A 15,761-nucleotide genomic window follows, 5' to 3' on the forward strand; every position below is an offset into this window, starting at 1 on the left:
TACATTTGGGGGCTGCGTGCTGGGCCTCTCTCCCTTGGTGTGATCCCTCATCATTGATATCTATGCTGGAGCTTCACTGACCGGTTGGGGACAAGTTACTCAGCCTTTCTGGGCCTCAATCTCCTCATCTGCAAGTTGTGATAGTAATATCCATTGTATCATAGAGTTGTTAAAAGAATTAAACATAAAACAATGCCTGCAAAGCCTCTGAGCCTGACATAATGTGTGTTTAATGTGTCTGCCTCTATGTAAAAAATCAAGTAAGATAGAAGTACAAGTACCTGATCTGTAAAGTACAAAAGAAAGTTAGACAAGATGACATATGGCAAGTCTAAGGAAAAGTTGCTTCCTAATTAGGGAGGGTGTGCTCACATTGTGTGTGTGTGTGTGTGTGTGTGTGTGTGTGCGTGTGTGTAAAGGATATACATGGTATCAGGGAAGAACTTTATTTGATTTTTATTTAATCCTCTGTTAGTTTCCACTAGCAAAGGCAAAAGCTGTGTTAAGATTGGCAGTGAATTCTGATACTGCTTTTTATATTGGGGAGTTTATTAATATGGAGAGGAATTTCAATTATAAATGCTTGAATGAACATATTTTTCTTTTTAAAATATGAGTATTTAAATTCTGCAGTCCTAAAATTTGACAGAATCCTTTAAAAACCTAATAAAATAATAGTTAAACAGATATTTAGTTAATTATTCTCAGTATAAATAGCTAAATGACTAAAATTTTTATCTCTTCCTAAGGAAAACTAGAACAGTGCTTTTTAAATTTATTTGCTGTTTTCATCTATACATTTTTAAAATTAATTTTTTAGAAATATCTTCATATATACAAAAATGCTATCCATGTGCTATAAATAAAAATAAAGATTAACAAGATTAAGGAATAATTGAAAATTGTTAAATTAAATTTTAATAGTAAAATTCAGAGGCAGTAACAGTCAGGTGTATCTTTATTTATAGATATTTTAAAAGAAGAAAATGAATATTTCTTCCTTCAGTACAAAAGTTCCATATTTATAGTCTTCTCAACACATTACAGAAAAAATATGTTTCTGTTTTTCTCTGAAAATGAAAAATGATCCTCCCTTCAAGCTTTCGATATCAAAAAGACTCGTGATTTCTCCCGAAATGTGTTTATTTCCACAGTTCAATTTAACAAACACAGATTGAGCACCTGCCTGCTGAACACTAGGCTTCATGCTAAATACTCAGCAGCCAAAAGTGATTCCAAGTCCCTGTGCTCAGGAGGGGAGGATGCAGACACAAACAAATAACTGACACTGTGGCGAAGGTGGCATGCATGGAGCATGACACAGGATGATGGGAAAATGTGCTCCATTCTGCTCAGGATGAGAGACTTGGAAAGTTGCAGGGTGCTGGGGCCTATCTTGGAGTCACAGATATACATACCTGTCTTATGCCCTCTCCAGACCACCTTTATCTTAGTATTCCCAGCCTCTAGTGCAGAGATAGAGGAGAGCATAGTAGGTGCTCAAGAAACACCTGTAGAATGACCAAATCATTTGGACCCCAAAGGATCAGTAGGGATGAGAAAGAGAAAATAACATGCACAGAGGTAGATTTATCACTGTAGCTCACAGTTAGAAAGGGCATTGGTTTTTATGCTGTGAACATTACCCTCTCTGTTCTTTCACAGGATATCGACAGCACAGATCAGGACAGGTGGTGTGAATATATTATGTATCGGGGGCTGATCAGGTGAGCACAGGTGTTTGGATTTTGGTCTTTTAAAATCTATTCCTGCTGGCCATGGTGGTGCATACCTGTAACCCCAGTACTCAGGAGACTGAGGATTGCCATGAGTTCCAGGCCAGCCTGGGCTACATAGTGAGCTCAAGGATAGCCTAAACTACAGAATAAGACCCTGTCTCAAATAAGTAAGTAAGTAAGTAAGTAAATAAATAAATAAATATTATTATTACTGTCATCTTGTGGATTTCTCCTAGAAGGAAAAACCTTATGGAAGTAATTAATTTCTGTTACTTTTTATAAACATTGATTTGGCTAGTTACTCTAATTTTTTTTTTTGAAGGCATGGCCTAATGACTTAAAAAGGATAAATAGCTCAGCAAATTAAGCTTAATTATATAAATGAGGATACTGTGTAAACTATTAAGCAGAATAAGCATATAACTGCCAACGCATGGTAGGAATGGTCCCATTTTTGACTGTGTGGCATGGTGGAAACAGCATGGGACCATGGGATGGGAAAGCCCTGGGCTTCAATCCAGCTTTGTCAGGTTCTAATCACGTCCTCTTAGTTAACTAACTTATTGCAGCTACCTCTATACTATGGTGAAATCTCTGTTAAGTTATATTTTTAAAATATCATCCCATATTGAAAATGATATCTAAGGGTATATACAACAAATATTTTAATATTTACATGTTAAATGTTCGTAATATTATGATTAGTATTTATTAAATATTAATATCGAGTAATATACATTTAGATAGTATATGATTCAAAATAATACAGATGAAAGATCTCAAAATTCAAATATATAACAATACAAATTAGTTTTGAAGGCAGTATTTCTTTAAATAAAGTGAAGAGTGATTTAAAACTAAAGGAGGAAGTAATCATTCACTCTTTTCTATGAGCATTTTTTTATGTACCAGGTATTGTTCTAAGTCATGGGAGTACAATAGGAACAAAACAAAATCCTTGCCAATCATAGAACTTACATTCCAGGGAAAGGAGGCAGAAAATGAACAAATCAGGAAGAGAATGATAGACTATGCCAGACAGAGTTGAGTATGATGAAAGGAAAAGAAGCCAGCCAGACAGGAAGTGGCAAGTGCAATGCGGTGATGTTTGGGCGTGGCCTGAACGGAAGGAGGAGGTCAGCCTGTGCAGAGCCTGGGGGAGCACTTGGCAGGGGCACCAGAGAGTGCAAGGACATGAGGGAGGTGTGCTTAGTGGTTTTTGGTAACAACAAGGAAGCCAGTGTGGCTGGAGTAGAGTGAGAGGGAGGTGCCTCAGAGAGGTCAGTAGGAGCAGATCATGCAGACAGGGCTGGGTTTTTGGGGTTTTTTTTTTTTGAGGATTTAGTGTGATGACCTTTTTTAAAATTTTTATTTATTTATTTTTGTGGTACTGGGGATTGAACTCGGGACCTTGTGCTTCTGAGGCAGGCAGCAGAACCACTGAGCTAAATCTCCTCAGACAGGGCTGGGTTGAGGGTGCCTCCACCTATAGGATTCTTCAGTGCAGAGATCATGCTGGAGACCTCCCTTGAAGCGCCTGGGCCCCTCTGGTGACTGCTGAAGCTGTTTGGAGGTATCTGACAGGAGCCCTCTCACTACCCTCCTAGGAGCAGTATAGGGGACTCTTAGATGGGCTTCTCAGGTGGACCTCTCTGGGCCTTGCTCTCCTTTGTACAGAGCAGTTCACCACCCAGAAGCACCTTGGCCTGAAGATAAGGGCTGATATTGACCTGTGCAATCCTCAAGTAGCTTGGTACCTTATGATCTGTGATCTGCATTTCTGAAAGATAATGCTGCCTTTTAGGGATGATTCAGAACCACAAAGTCGGCCTCTCTCCCAGTGAGGGGATGACTTGTTCAGTTAGGAGAGACAGTTTAGTGAGCAGACTGTTAGGTTCTCCTGTTCTATGCTCCTTTTGTCATTCAGCAAGTGTTAATTGAGCATAATAGATGCCGGATACCAGGAGTATAGCAAGAAACAAAACAGAGAAGATCCCTGCCCTGCAGGAAAGGTGGGTGACAAGCATCATCAATAATTGCATGATGTAGTATTTCAGAAGGTGATGAGTGGGAGGGGAAACTGAGAATATGGATGTGGGTTGCAATTATAGGTAGGGAATTGGGTAAGTCTTACTGACAAGATGACACTGGAGCCAAGATTTAAATGAGTGGGCCACGTGGCTGTCTGGGAGATGAGCCTTGCTGATAGAGATACCAGCTAGTTTCACAGTGCTAAGGCAGGAGCGCTGCTGTATTTGAGAAACAGTGAAGGTAGCAGGGCAGCAGTGTATATGTGTATGGGTAGGAGAGAGGGGAGGCAAGGAGGGAAAGGAGTAGATCCTGCAGATCTGTGGACCCTTATTAAGGACTTTGGATACTGTATTTATAAGGCCATGACCTTCACTGGTCCTCGAACAACCCTTGGGTTCATATGCTCACTGAGGTGGGCCCAGGAGGCCCTTGAGATGGTCTAAGATTGTTTTGGTTACACTAGTGGCTAAGAAACCCAAAAAAGGCCCAAGACCTGCCTTCATGTCTGCAGGACAGATACTTTGAATGCTGTTTTGGCATTTACAAAAAATTTAGGTGGGGATGCTGAAAAATTACTTGTGTAAAGTATTTTATATCTCAAATTAATAACATTGCTTCTGTTTAAATATGGGTAGAAGTGGTTGTTTTGATGGAGAATATCGGAATACATTTTTAAAAATCAAAATTGAAATAAGTATAATTCCAAGTTGCAAAAATTATTGTTCACCAAGAAACAGAGGTATTTACAGTAACCAGTGCCCATAATAGCTAATTGCTGAGTTCTGAGACCTTTCTGAGCTCTCTTTAGGAGAGTGGATGGCTAAAATAAAAGAAACTTATGTTCTTCCAGGTCTGGAGGCTGAGTCCAAGATCAAGGTGCCAGCAAAGTTGGTATCTGGTGAGGGCTATTCCCTTTGGTTGCACATGGCTGTCTTCTTGCTGAGTGCGTCTAGAAAGCTCTCTCTCTGGATCACCTAGTGCATGCCCCACTCTTATAGGTGCTTAATAAATTCATAATGGACAGCAATGGAAGATCCCCTATTTCAGTGGAAGGTTTGTATTGTCAAATCCCTTTTCTTCAAGGAGTTTGAGAATATACTTAAAGGGGATTTCTGTGACATGGGTTTAAACTTTGACTTTAGAGATTTGGGGGATAAATAACCTAGATTTATCAGAGATAATGATTTAGAATTACAAGGAACCACAACTTCTAAAGTTAGGCGAATGTATGAACCTATCTGACAGCTCCAGTCCACCTCTGATGCTCAGTTGTAGCTCTTCTCTTGCCCTTCACGTGGACAGACTTGCTGCCTCTACCTTCTCTTTCTGTGTGCAGTTACAGGTTGATTTAAGCACTCCTCCTACCACTCTGGCTGAAGCTCCCTTCATCTTTCACCTAAGTTATGCAGTGGCCTTTTAATGGGTCGCCCTGCTTCAGTCCTTTCTTCGAAGGCTGTCATAGTAGCCATTGTGCATCTCTGCTCCAAAGCCGTCTAGCGGATTCCCATCTCGTTCTCAGACAGAAACCGAAGTCTTCATAATGGTGTGCAAGGAAGGATTTTCTTTCCTTTTTTTTTTTTTCCTTAAATTCTTTTATTGGTACATTTTAGGTATATAATACATTTACATTTATCATTGGGTGGTGGTACGTGTACACGATGTATCTTGGTTCTTATTTTTTCCCCATTACCTGTGTGCCCTTCACCCCCTCCACCCTTCCCTATTTACATACTTCGTTTCCATTTTTTTTTCTTTTCTCATAATTTTTCCTTTCCATTCTTTCCTTTCCCCATCTCCTCCCACCACCCCTACCCCTTTGGACCTTTTCCTATTTCAAAGTATCAATTATTAGTTATGAATCCTTTTAGTCCTTATTTATACTCTCAATTTCTCACACTAGAGAAACTATTCAGTATTTACACATGTGTGTCTTATTTATATCACTTAAGAGTATGGCCTCAATCTGCGTCCATTTAGCTATAAATCACTCTAGTTTCTTGTTCTTTATGGCTGAGTAGTACTCCATTTTATAAAAAACCCACATCTTCTTTATCCAGTTTCCAGTTGATGGGCACTTGGGCTGTTTCCAAGCTTTAGCTATTACAAACTGTGCTGCTGTAAACATGGGCACACATATATCTCTGTGGTATGATTCTTTTAATTTTGGGGGGAAAATATCCAGCAGGGGAATAGCTGGGTCAAATGGGACCTCTAATCCTAGTTTTTTGAGGTATCTCCACACTGATTTCCATAGTGGTTGCACCAGTCTGCACTCCCAAAAACAATGGAGAAGGGTTCCTTTCTCTCCACACCCCCTGCAGCATTTGTTATTTGTTGATTTCTTGATAGCAGTCACTCTTTCTGGGGTGAGGTGGAATCTCAGTGTTGTTTTCATCTGCATCTCTCGAATGACCAGTGATGTTGAACATTTTTTCATATGTTTATTTGCTGCTTTTACTTCTTTGTGTGAGAAATGTCTGTTCATTTCAGATGCCCATTTTTGAAATGGGTCTTTGAATTTGGGGGGCCTGATTTTTTTCAATTCTTTATATATTCTAGATAGTAGCCCTTTGTCTGAGTTACAGCTGCTAAAATTTTTTTCCCACATTGTAGGTTGTCTGTTAGCTCTGTTGGTGGTTTCTCTTGCAGTGCAGAAGCTTTTTAATAAGATGAAATCCCAGTTGTTGATTCTTTCTGCTAGTTCCCATGCTACCGAGGTTTTGTTCATAAAGTCTTTTCCTATGCCAGTATCTTCAAGAGTTCTACCTAACTTATCTTCCAGCAAGTTTAGTGTTTCTGTTTTAATATTTAGATCTTTAATCCACTTCGATCTTAGTTTAGTGCATGGTGATAGATATGGGTCTAGTTTTAATCTCTGACAGGTTGAAATCCAGTTTTTCCAACACCATTTATTAAAGAGACTATCTTTCCTCCAATGAGGATGGTTGGCTCCTTTGTCAAAGATAAGGTGGCTGAGTATGTCTGAAGTTGTTTCTGCATCTTCTAATCTATTCCACTGATCATCTGGTCTGTTTTTTTGCCAGTACCATGGTGTTTTTGTCACAGTAGCTTTGTAGTATAGTTTCAAGTTGGGTATTGTAATACCCCCAGCCCTGTCTCTGTTGCCCAGAATTGCTTTAGCTATTCTAGGTCTCTTCTGGTTCCAAATGAATTTTTGGATTGTTTTCTCTAGTTCTGTGAAGTATATTATTGGAATTTCAATCAGCATTGCATCAAATCTATATAGCAGTTTTGGAAGTATGGCCATTTTCACTATATTGATTCTTCCTAACCAGGAACAAGGGATGTCTTTCCATTTTCTTATATCCTTCTCAATCTCCTTTTTCAAGGTGCTGTAGTTTTCAGTGTAGAGGTCTTTTGCTTCCTTTGTTAGATTGATTCCTAGATATTTCATTTTTTTGGATGCTATTGTAAAGGAATTGTTTCCCTAATTTCTCTCTCAACGAGTCTGCTATTTATGTATAAGAAGGCTATTGTTTTTTGAGTGTTGACCTTATATCCAGCTACTCTACTGAATCTGTCAGTTAAGTGTAGAAGTATTTTGGTAGAGTTTTTTTGGTCTTCTGTGTAAAGTATCATATCATTAGCAAATAATGACAGTTTCACTTCTTCCTTTCCTATCTTTTTTCCTTTTATTTCTTTCTCTTTTCTAATTGCTGTGGCTAATGTTTCCAGAACTATATTGAAGAGGAGTGGTGATAGTGGGCATCCTTGTCTTGTTCCTGATTTTAGCGTGAAAGTTTCCATTTTTTGACCATGATGTTGGCTGTTGGTTTTTCATAGATAGCCTTAATCAGGTTGAGATAAAGACCTTCTATTCTAGTTTTCTGTAGGGTTTTTATCATGAATGGGTGTTGGATTTTATCAAATGCCTTTTCTGCACCTATTGAGGTGATCATATGGTTTCTGTCCTTGACTCTGCTAATATAGTGTATTACATTTATTGATTTATGAATGTTGAACCATCCTTGCATCCCTGGGATAAATCCGACTTGGTCAGGGTGTATGATCTTCTTGATGACCCTCTGTATTCTGTTTGCCAGTATCTTGTTGAGGATTTTTGCATCTATGTTCATTAGGGAGATTGGCCTGTAGTTTTCTTTTTGGATTGTGTCTTTCCCTGGTTTTGGAATCAAAGTCACACTTGCTTCCAGGAATGAGTTTGGCAGCCTTGCTTCCCATTCAATTTCCTTGATGAGTTTAAAGAGTAATGGTGATAGTTCTGCTTTAAATGTGTTGTGGAATTCAGCAGTGAAGCCATCAGGACCTGGGCTTTTCTCTGTTGGTAGATTTTTTATTGCATTTTCAATTTCACTCATTGTAATTGGGGTAAGGAAGGATTTTCATCATGTGTCCCCTACCCTGACCCCAAGCTCACTTTTGTCTAAGTTCTCCCTTATACACTCTGTCTCCAATCGTGGTGGAATTGTTTTCCACAAACACCATGGACAGGCCTATATCAGACCTTTGCATTTGCTATTCTTTTCTTGTAACATTCTTTTTCCAGTATCCATATGGCTTGTGCCCCTTCTTTCTTTTCTTTAACATTCATTAAATTTTATTGGTACATTTTAGGTATACTATATGACATTCATCATTGGGAATTTGTACCTGTACATGATATATCTTTGTTCTTATTTTTCTTCATTCCCTTGTTCTTCCTTCAACCCCTCCACCCCTCCCGATTTACAAAGACTTTGTTTCCATTTTTTTCCTTTTCTCATTTTTCCTTTCCCTTCCTTCCTTTCCCCCCACCCACCCCCACTTCCCGTTCTCCTTTGGACCTTTTCTTCTGATTTCACATTATCTATTATACATTTTGGTCCTCATTTACACTTTCAGTTTCTCACACCAGAGAAACTATTTGGTATTTACACATGTGTGTCCTATTTATTTCACTTAAGAGTATGGCCTCAATCTGTATCCATTTAGCTATAAATGTCTCTAGTTTATCATTTTTTATGGCTGAATAGTACTCCATTTTATTTAAAAAAGCCCCACATCTTCTTTATCCAGTCACCAGTTGGTGAGCAATTGCACTGTTTTCCAGATATAGCTATTACAAACTGTGCTGCTATAAACATAGGTGTGCATATATCACTGTGGTATTATTCTTTTAATTCTTTGGGGAAGATACCCAGCAGGGGAATAGCAGGGTCAAATGGGACCTCTAATCCTAGTTTCTTGAGGTATCTCCATTCTGGTTTCCACAGTGGTTGCACCAGTCCCACCAGCAGTGGAGCAGGGTTCCTCTTTCTTCACACCCCGGCCAGCATTTGTTATTGGTTGATTTCTTGATAACAGTCATTCTTTCTGGGGTGAGGTGGAATCTCTGTATTGCTTTTATCTGCATCTCTTGAATGACCAGTGATGTTGAACATTTTTTCATATGTTTATTTGCTGTTTCTACTTCTTTGTCTGAGAAATGTCTGTTCCTTTCAGATGCCCATTTTGGATTAGGTCTTTAAATTTGGGGGGTCTGATTTTTAAAAAGTTCTTTATAGATTCAAGATAGTAGAGCTTTGTCTGAGGAACCTTATTTCATTCAACATTTTGCTCCATATTACAATATTAAAATAAGAAGTTATGCCCTGACTACTCTCTATAAATACCATAGCAATCTCAGTCACACAGCTTTTCTGTCTGCCTTACTTTTTCTTCTATAGTACTTGTGTCTGTCACCATCTGGTAGATTTTATACATAGGTGCTTACTTAATTTGTCCTCTATCTTGTTCACTACTTGTCTCCAGTACCTGGCATGGTACTACATGTAATAGGGACTCAATATATATTTACTTCACTGAATAAAGGAGTGACTAAAACTAATGCAATTTTTAATGAAAGAGGCAAAATATAAACAAATTTAAATGAATTCTTTGCTCCTGTGGTGCCCTCATTTTACATCTGAGCTCCTCAGTGAGATTTATTAGGATAATGTCTAGAGAGTGCTGAAAGTCCATGGAACTGAAAGTCCTAAGCCAAAACAGGATGTGGAATTTTTTCAGATATGAAATCTTTGATTTTAGATTTGTAAGTATGGCCAAAAATATGCATGTGGTGTTTGGATTTTTAAATATAAGAGTTTCATATACTCTTAAATAAAAATTATTAAATATAGGAATTTTGTATACTCCTGTCATTCTGAAGAAATCCTGTTATTAACTCAAAACATAATTATATGGGAAGCAATTTATATAGACAGAATAACCATTAGAATAAAAAAGAAAAGTAAGGCTGCTAAATTTATTTAGTTAATTAAATCTATGTGCCTAGTCTTTTCTCATTTACTGTATCATAGAAGCAATATTTTTGTAATATTTGAAGTAATAAGCCAAGTTAATTTTAGTTGCAATATACAGAGGCAAGTTAGAAATGGAAATTGGCTTAATAATGAAGGTTCTATCTGCTAGATCTCATCAGGCTTTTTGTTTTTTGTTTTGGTACCGGGATCGAACTTAGGACCTTGCACTTTTGAGGCAGGTGGTGGCACCACTCAGCTAAATCCCTGGCCCCCTCATCAGGTTTTTGAAGGTGGGATATGGTGGCCCTGAACTCAGGGCCATCTACCCACTAAGCATGTGTTCTACACATCAGATTTTTACATGATAGTAAAATCTTAACAGACGATCCCTATCTCTGTTACAGGTTGGGTTACGCAAGAATTTCCCATGCTGAACTAAGTGATTCTGAAATTCAGATGGCCAAATTTAGGATCCCCGATGACCCCATTAATTACAGAGACAATCAGAAAGTGGTCATAGACCACAGAGAGGTTCCCAGGAAAATTCATTTCAATCCCAGGTAAGTGCCTTTATGTTGTAGACTACAGTTATGAGTGACCACACCCTCTCAAGGGAACCTAAATATTACCTCAAAATGAGCTAGAAATTATATTTGATTCTAAATAAGAAAAAAAATGATAAAGATTATAAAATCCTATTGGGGTTGAAGTTATAGTCTGCATGCTGTACTCTCAACTCCAGGTAAAAAGATCCCATCATCATGATCATCATCATCGTCACTGTCATAGTGATCACCATTAGTGCCACCATGATAGTGAATATTTGAATGCTCCTATGTCCCAGACCTGTTCTGGGTTCTTTGTGTGTTACCTCCATTAACCTTCACTGGGCTATACTCATGTTATCCCTGTTTTATTTTGTTTTGTGTTGGTACCAGGGGTCGAACTCAGGTCCTTGGGCTTGCAAGGCAGGCGGCAGAACCACTGAGCTAAATCCTCAGCCCCTATTTTATTTTGTTTTTGCAGTACTAAAGTTTGAACCTAGGGCCTTTGCACTGAACTACCTGCCCGGTCCCTTTCTAGTTTTGATTTTGAGATAGGGCCCTGCTAAAATGCTAAATTGCCAGATTGCCCAGGTGGGACTTGAATTTGCAGTCTTACTGCCTCAGCCTCCTAGAGTGCTGGGATCACAGGTGTGTACCACCACACCTGGCTATAGATTAGGAAGCTAAGGCTGGGAAATGAGAAGTAACTTCACTGGGATGATGTGGCTAGTCAGTGATGAGCTATTAAGTAGGAAGTGTCTGTTAGCATCATGGGGTTGCTGTATTCTCAGTACACGCTACACATTAGATTTACCTGGAAAACTTAAAAAAAAATTATTCCGTGGACCCACCTCAGATCACTCCATCAGGACCTTCTGAGATGGTATCTGGACTTTGGAATTTGAAACATTCTTTCCAATATGCAGTTAGAAATGAGACTATGGATTATGGATAATTTAATTTACATCACAGATTTTATATCACAATATATATAAAAATATATATATATATATATTTTTTTTTTTTTGCTGAGGGTTAAACCCAGCAAACACTGAGTTACATCCCTAGCCCTTTTAAAATTTTGAGTCAGGGTCTCACTAAATTGATTAGGCTGGCCTCGAACCTGTGATCCTCCTGCCTCAGCCTACCAAGTAGCTGGGATTACAAGCATGAACCACTGTCCCCAGATTGCTTGATTTTTAGTAGAGGTAATTTGAGAAATTTATTTGAAGCAAAATATATGATTTTGTGTATGTGCTCTTTTTTTCCACATGGCTAATGTGGAATAATGGATAATGAGAGGAAAATTCCCTCTTAAACCAAACACAAGACATATTCTAGACATTCTAATCATTTGACACTTATTCTATTTTTACCTGCTCATAGCTGTAAAAGTTTCTCAGACCTCATTTTATTAAGGGGAAAAGACTCTTCTGCATTCTCTTTGCCTTTCTTGACTCTGCTTACAAAAAGGAAAAACTGCAGAGTTTTTGAATGTGAGGACATCTGTCTGCTTCTGTGACTGCAGTTATGTTATTTTGTGTGAATGGAACACGGTTGTGGAGAGGCTGGACTATGTGGTCCAGCTGCCCATTCCAGTCCCCACTCTGGTCACCAAACAGCAGAGGAGCTGTGGTCCAGATGCTTAACCTCTGGAGACCTCCAAGTCCTTGCCTAAAAGGCAGTGGGGCAGGGGGACAGTAGAGCCTACCTCCTAACAGAGTTTCAGGTGAGTACTCAGTCTCATCCAGCAGCTGCAACAGCAGCAAGAGAATTTGTAGTAGTAACATAGAAGTGGAATACAATGTTTCTCTCCTTTGGCTAATTGAGATGAGTTCTTAAATGATAAGCTAGATATTCTGGGATGAACAAGATCTGTTTTGATTCTTTATTCTTCATATACAAAGAGTGTGAAGAAATCTAAACACAATATTTTTGGCTAATCACAACTTCAGATTGAGCCAAAGCAAATGTGACCAGGGCTAGGTCTGCTTTCCCACTCAGTTTAGTTATGAAAACAACAAAGGCATAAGTAGAAGTCCTTTCTTAATTTAAAAATTATGATGAGAACATTTAAGATCTCCTTTAGCAGGTTCAAATATACAACACATTATTATTAACTGTAGCCACAGTGCTTTATAATAGATCTCCAGCACTTAATCAATAATGGTATTATTGATATTTCATATTCTTTGACCTACCAGTCAGCTCCTGGCAACCTTTGTACTCTTTGTTGCTATAAATTCAATCCTTCTGGAGCCCACATACAAGTGAGATCATATGGTATTTGTCATTTGTGCCTGGATAATGTCTTCTAAGCTCATCCATGTTGTCACAAATGACAGGATTTCCTTTTTAAAAGCTAAATAGTATTCCATTGTATGTGTGCGCATGCCAGGTGAGTGTGTGTGTGTGTGTGTGTGTGGTATTGAAATTGAACTGAGGGCCTTCACACTAAGCTACATCCCCAGTACTTTTCTACTTTTCTTTATTATTCTAAAATAGGGTCTTGCTAAGTTAGTAAGTTTTCCAGGTGGGCTCAAACTTGTGATTCCCATACCTCAGCCTCCTAGAGTTCTGGGCTTACAGGTGTGCACCACCATATCCGACTTATAGCAAGTCTTTTATGATCTTTTGTGTTTTGTGGTATTAGTTGAAATGTCTTCTCTTTCACACATAATTTTAATTGTTTTGAGATTTCTCTTTTTTTCTCAGCAATTCTAGCTAAAGGCCACCCTAATTCAGTATTTGATTTTATCTTCTCCAAAAGCCAACTCTTAGTTTAATCAATTTTCTCCATTATTTTTCTATATTCTCATTATTTCTGCTCTGATATTCATTATTTCTTTCTTTTGACTTTGAGCTTACTATTCCATTTTTATGTCCTTAAGATGTGTAGTTAGATTGTTTGAGCTCTTTCTGTTTTTCTCAATGTAGGTATTTATTGCTATAAATGTCCTTAAGACTGCATTTGCTGTATCCTAGAAGTTTTGGTACATTGTATTTTCATTTGTATCAAGATAATTTTTAATTTTCCTTTCAATTTCTTCTTTGATCCATTGGTCATTCAACAGTGTGTTGTTTCACATATTAATGATCTAATTTTTTTTGCTGTTACTGACTTCTAGTTTCATACTACTATGATTTTAAAAGATACTGCATATGATTTAATTCTTCTTGAATTTGTTAAGGCTTGTTTTATGGCCTAACACAGAACCTGTCCTGGAGAAGGCTCCATGTATGTTTGAAAAGCATCTGTATTCTGCTGCAGTTGGGTGACATATTCTGTGTATCTGTCTAATCCATTTAGTCTGTTGTTCAAGTCATTTTTTTCCATACTGATTTTTTCATCTGGATCCATTGTTGAAAGTAGGATACTGGGGCTGGGGATGTAGCACAATGGTGTAGTGCCTGCCTCACAAACACAAGGTCCTGAGTTCAATCCCTGGTAATGCAAAAAAAAAAAAAAAAGGAAAGCAGGATACTAAAGTCACCTACATAGCGCCTGCCTGTCAAGCATGATGTCTGGAGTTCGAACCCCGGTACTAAAGTCACCTACTACCAATGTATTCCTTTTTGTCTTGTTAATATTTGCTTTGTATATTTAGGTGCTCTGATGTTGGGTGCACATATATTTATAATTGTTATATTCAACCTATGAACCAACTTTATTGCTATATAATGACCTTCTTTGTCTTTTGTGACCATTTTTGATTTAAAGTCTGGTTTGTCTGATATAAATATAACCACCTATCTTTGGTTACCATTTCTCTTTTGGTTACCATTTATATGGAAGATCTTTTGCATCCTTTCACTTTCGGCCTGTGCCATTCAAGCTAAAGAGAGTCTCTTTCATGGGTAGTATATACTTGAATTGTATTTTTTTTTCTTAATCCATTTGGCCACTCTGTTTTTTGAATGGATAATTTGACCCATTGATAGGTAAAGACTTTGTACTGCCATTTAAAATTTTGTCTTCTCACTGGTTTGTATTTCCTTTGTTCCATTCTTCCTGTCTTGCTGTCTTCTTTTTATAATTTGATAACTTATCTACTGTAATTTTCTTTTGTTTGTATTTACCATGATGCTTATAGAAAATATAGCTATTTAAGCTGGTAATAACTTTGTCTTCATACAAAAATTTTATTCTTTAACTTCTCCACCCCCCCCCCATTTTATGTTACTGATGTCACAATTCACGTCTTTTGTACATCATGTACCCATTAACAAATGATTGTAGCTATAATTCTGCTTAGAACTTTTTGTCTTTTAACTTTTATTCTAGAATTAAAAGACTTCAGTCTTTAAGACAAGCCAGTAGGGGCTGGGCTGGCATTGGGGTGGGCCTGCAGGCTTGTGTATAATTGTCAGCCTGTTGCTGGCATTCATTAGGACCAACTGGTACTGGTGCTGGTGCTGGTCCTGAAGTCCATGGGGTGGGTGCTTACTTCACCCCCCTTCCAATGTGGAGAGTATCTCTCTCCTGCTGTGCTGCCCCAGCTGGAAGGAGGGGTGCTGCAGGTCATGTGAAACTGTCCTTCCTACCTTCTCTCTTCAGTAAATCTTTTCTTACTTCTGCGCCCCACAGAGCCACTGTAATTACGCACTTGAATTTCACAGTGCTCTTGTAAAGACATTTTTGTATATGGATAGTTGTTCAAATGAGTGTTTCTGTGAGGGGACAAATGCTGGAAAGCTTATTCTGCATCTTGCTGACCTCAATCCTGTACATATCTATACATCACACAATAATCCCAACTTCATACATATACAGATATACTGTTTAACTTTGTGTATATATGTGTTTGAATTTATTCTATTTGTGAATCTTATTTTTATCTAAGTATATTATGAAATTCCTTCCACAGTAAAGTATTCTTTTTTATTATAATTAATTTTATTGGTACATTTCAGGTATACAATATAATGACATTCATCATTGGAAATTTGCACCTTTACATAATCTCTCTTTAAAGTATTCTTAATATGTTTATTTTTTTGGTACCAGGGATTGAACTTGGGACCTTGCGCTTGTGAGCCAGGCAGCGGAACCACTAAGCTAAATCCCCAGCCTCTCTTAATATGTTTATTTTATTTTATTTTTTGGTACCGGGGATCGAACTTGGGTCCTTGTGCTTGTGAGGCAGGTGGCAGAACCACTGAGCTAAATCCCCGGCCCTCTT

At 38.1% G+C, this 15,761-nt stretch overlaps 1 protein-coding gene across 8 annotated transcripts in view; it reads left to right on the forward strand.

The window, feature by feature from the left end:
* The window catches only part of Cwh43 (cell wall biogenesis 43 C-terminal homolog), a 139,851-nt gene that overhangs the window by 84,489 nt on the left and 39,601 nt on the right, over positions 1 to 15,761 (forward strand). For 6 of the 8 annotated variants that reach the window (XM_087187615.1, XM_087187616.1, XM_021262367.2 and 3 more), the window contains 2 exons: positions 1,666 to 1,727; positions 10,438 to 10,593. In XM_087187615.1, the coding sequence (XP_087043741.1) occupies positions 1,666 to 1,727; positions 10,438 to 10,593 (218 nt within the window). The remainder of the gene's footprint in view (positions 1 to 1,665; positions 1,728 to 10,437; positions 10,594 to 15,761) is intronic. The other 2 variants (XR_002396692.2, XR_002396691.2) reach the window with 1 other exon arrangement.

The sequence above is a fragment of the Heterocephalus glaber genome, unplaced genomic scaffold (genome assembly GCF_053883595.1).
Source record: "Heterocephalus glaber isolate CG9 unplaced genomic scaffold, H.glaber_assembly_v1.0 deba00001509, whole genome shotgun sequence".
Classification (NCBI taxonomy): domain Eukaryota; kingdom Metazoa; phylum Chordata; class Mammalia; order Rodentia; family Bathyergidae; genus Heterocephalus; species Heterocephalus glaber.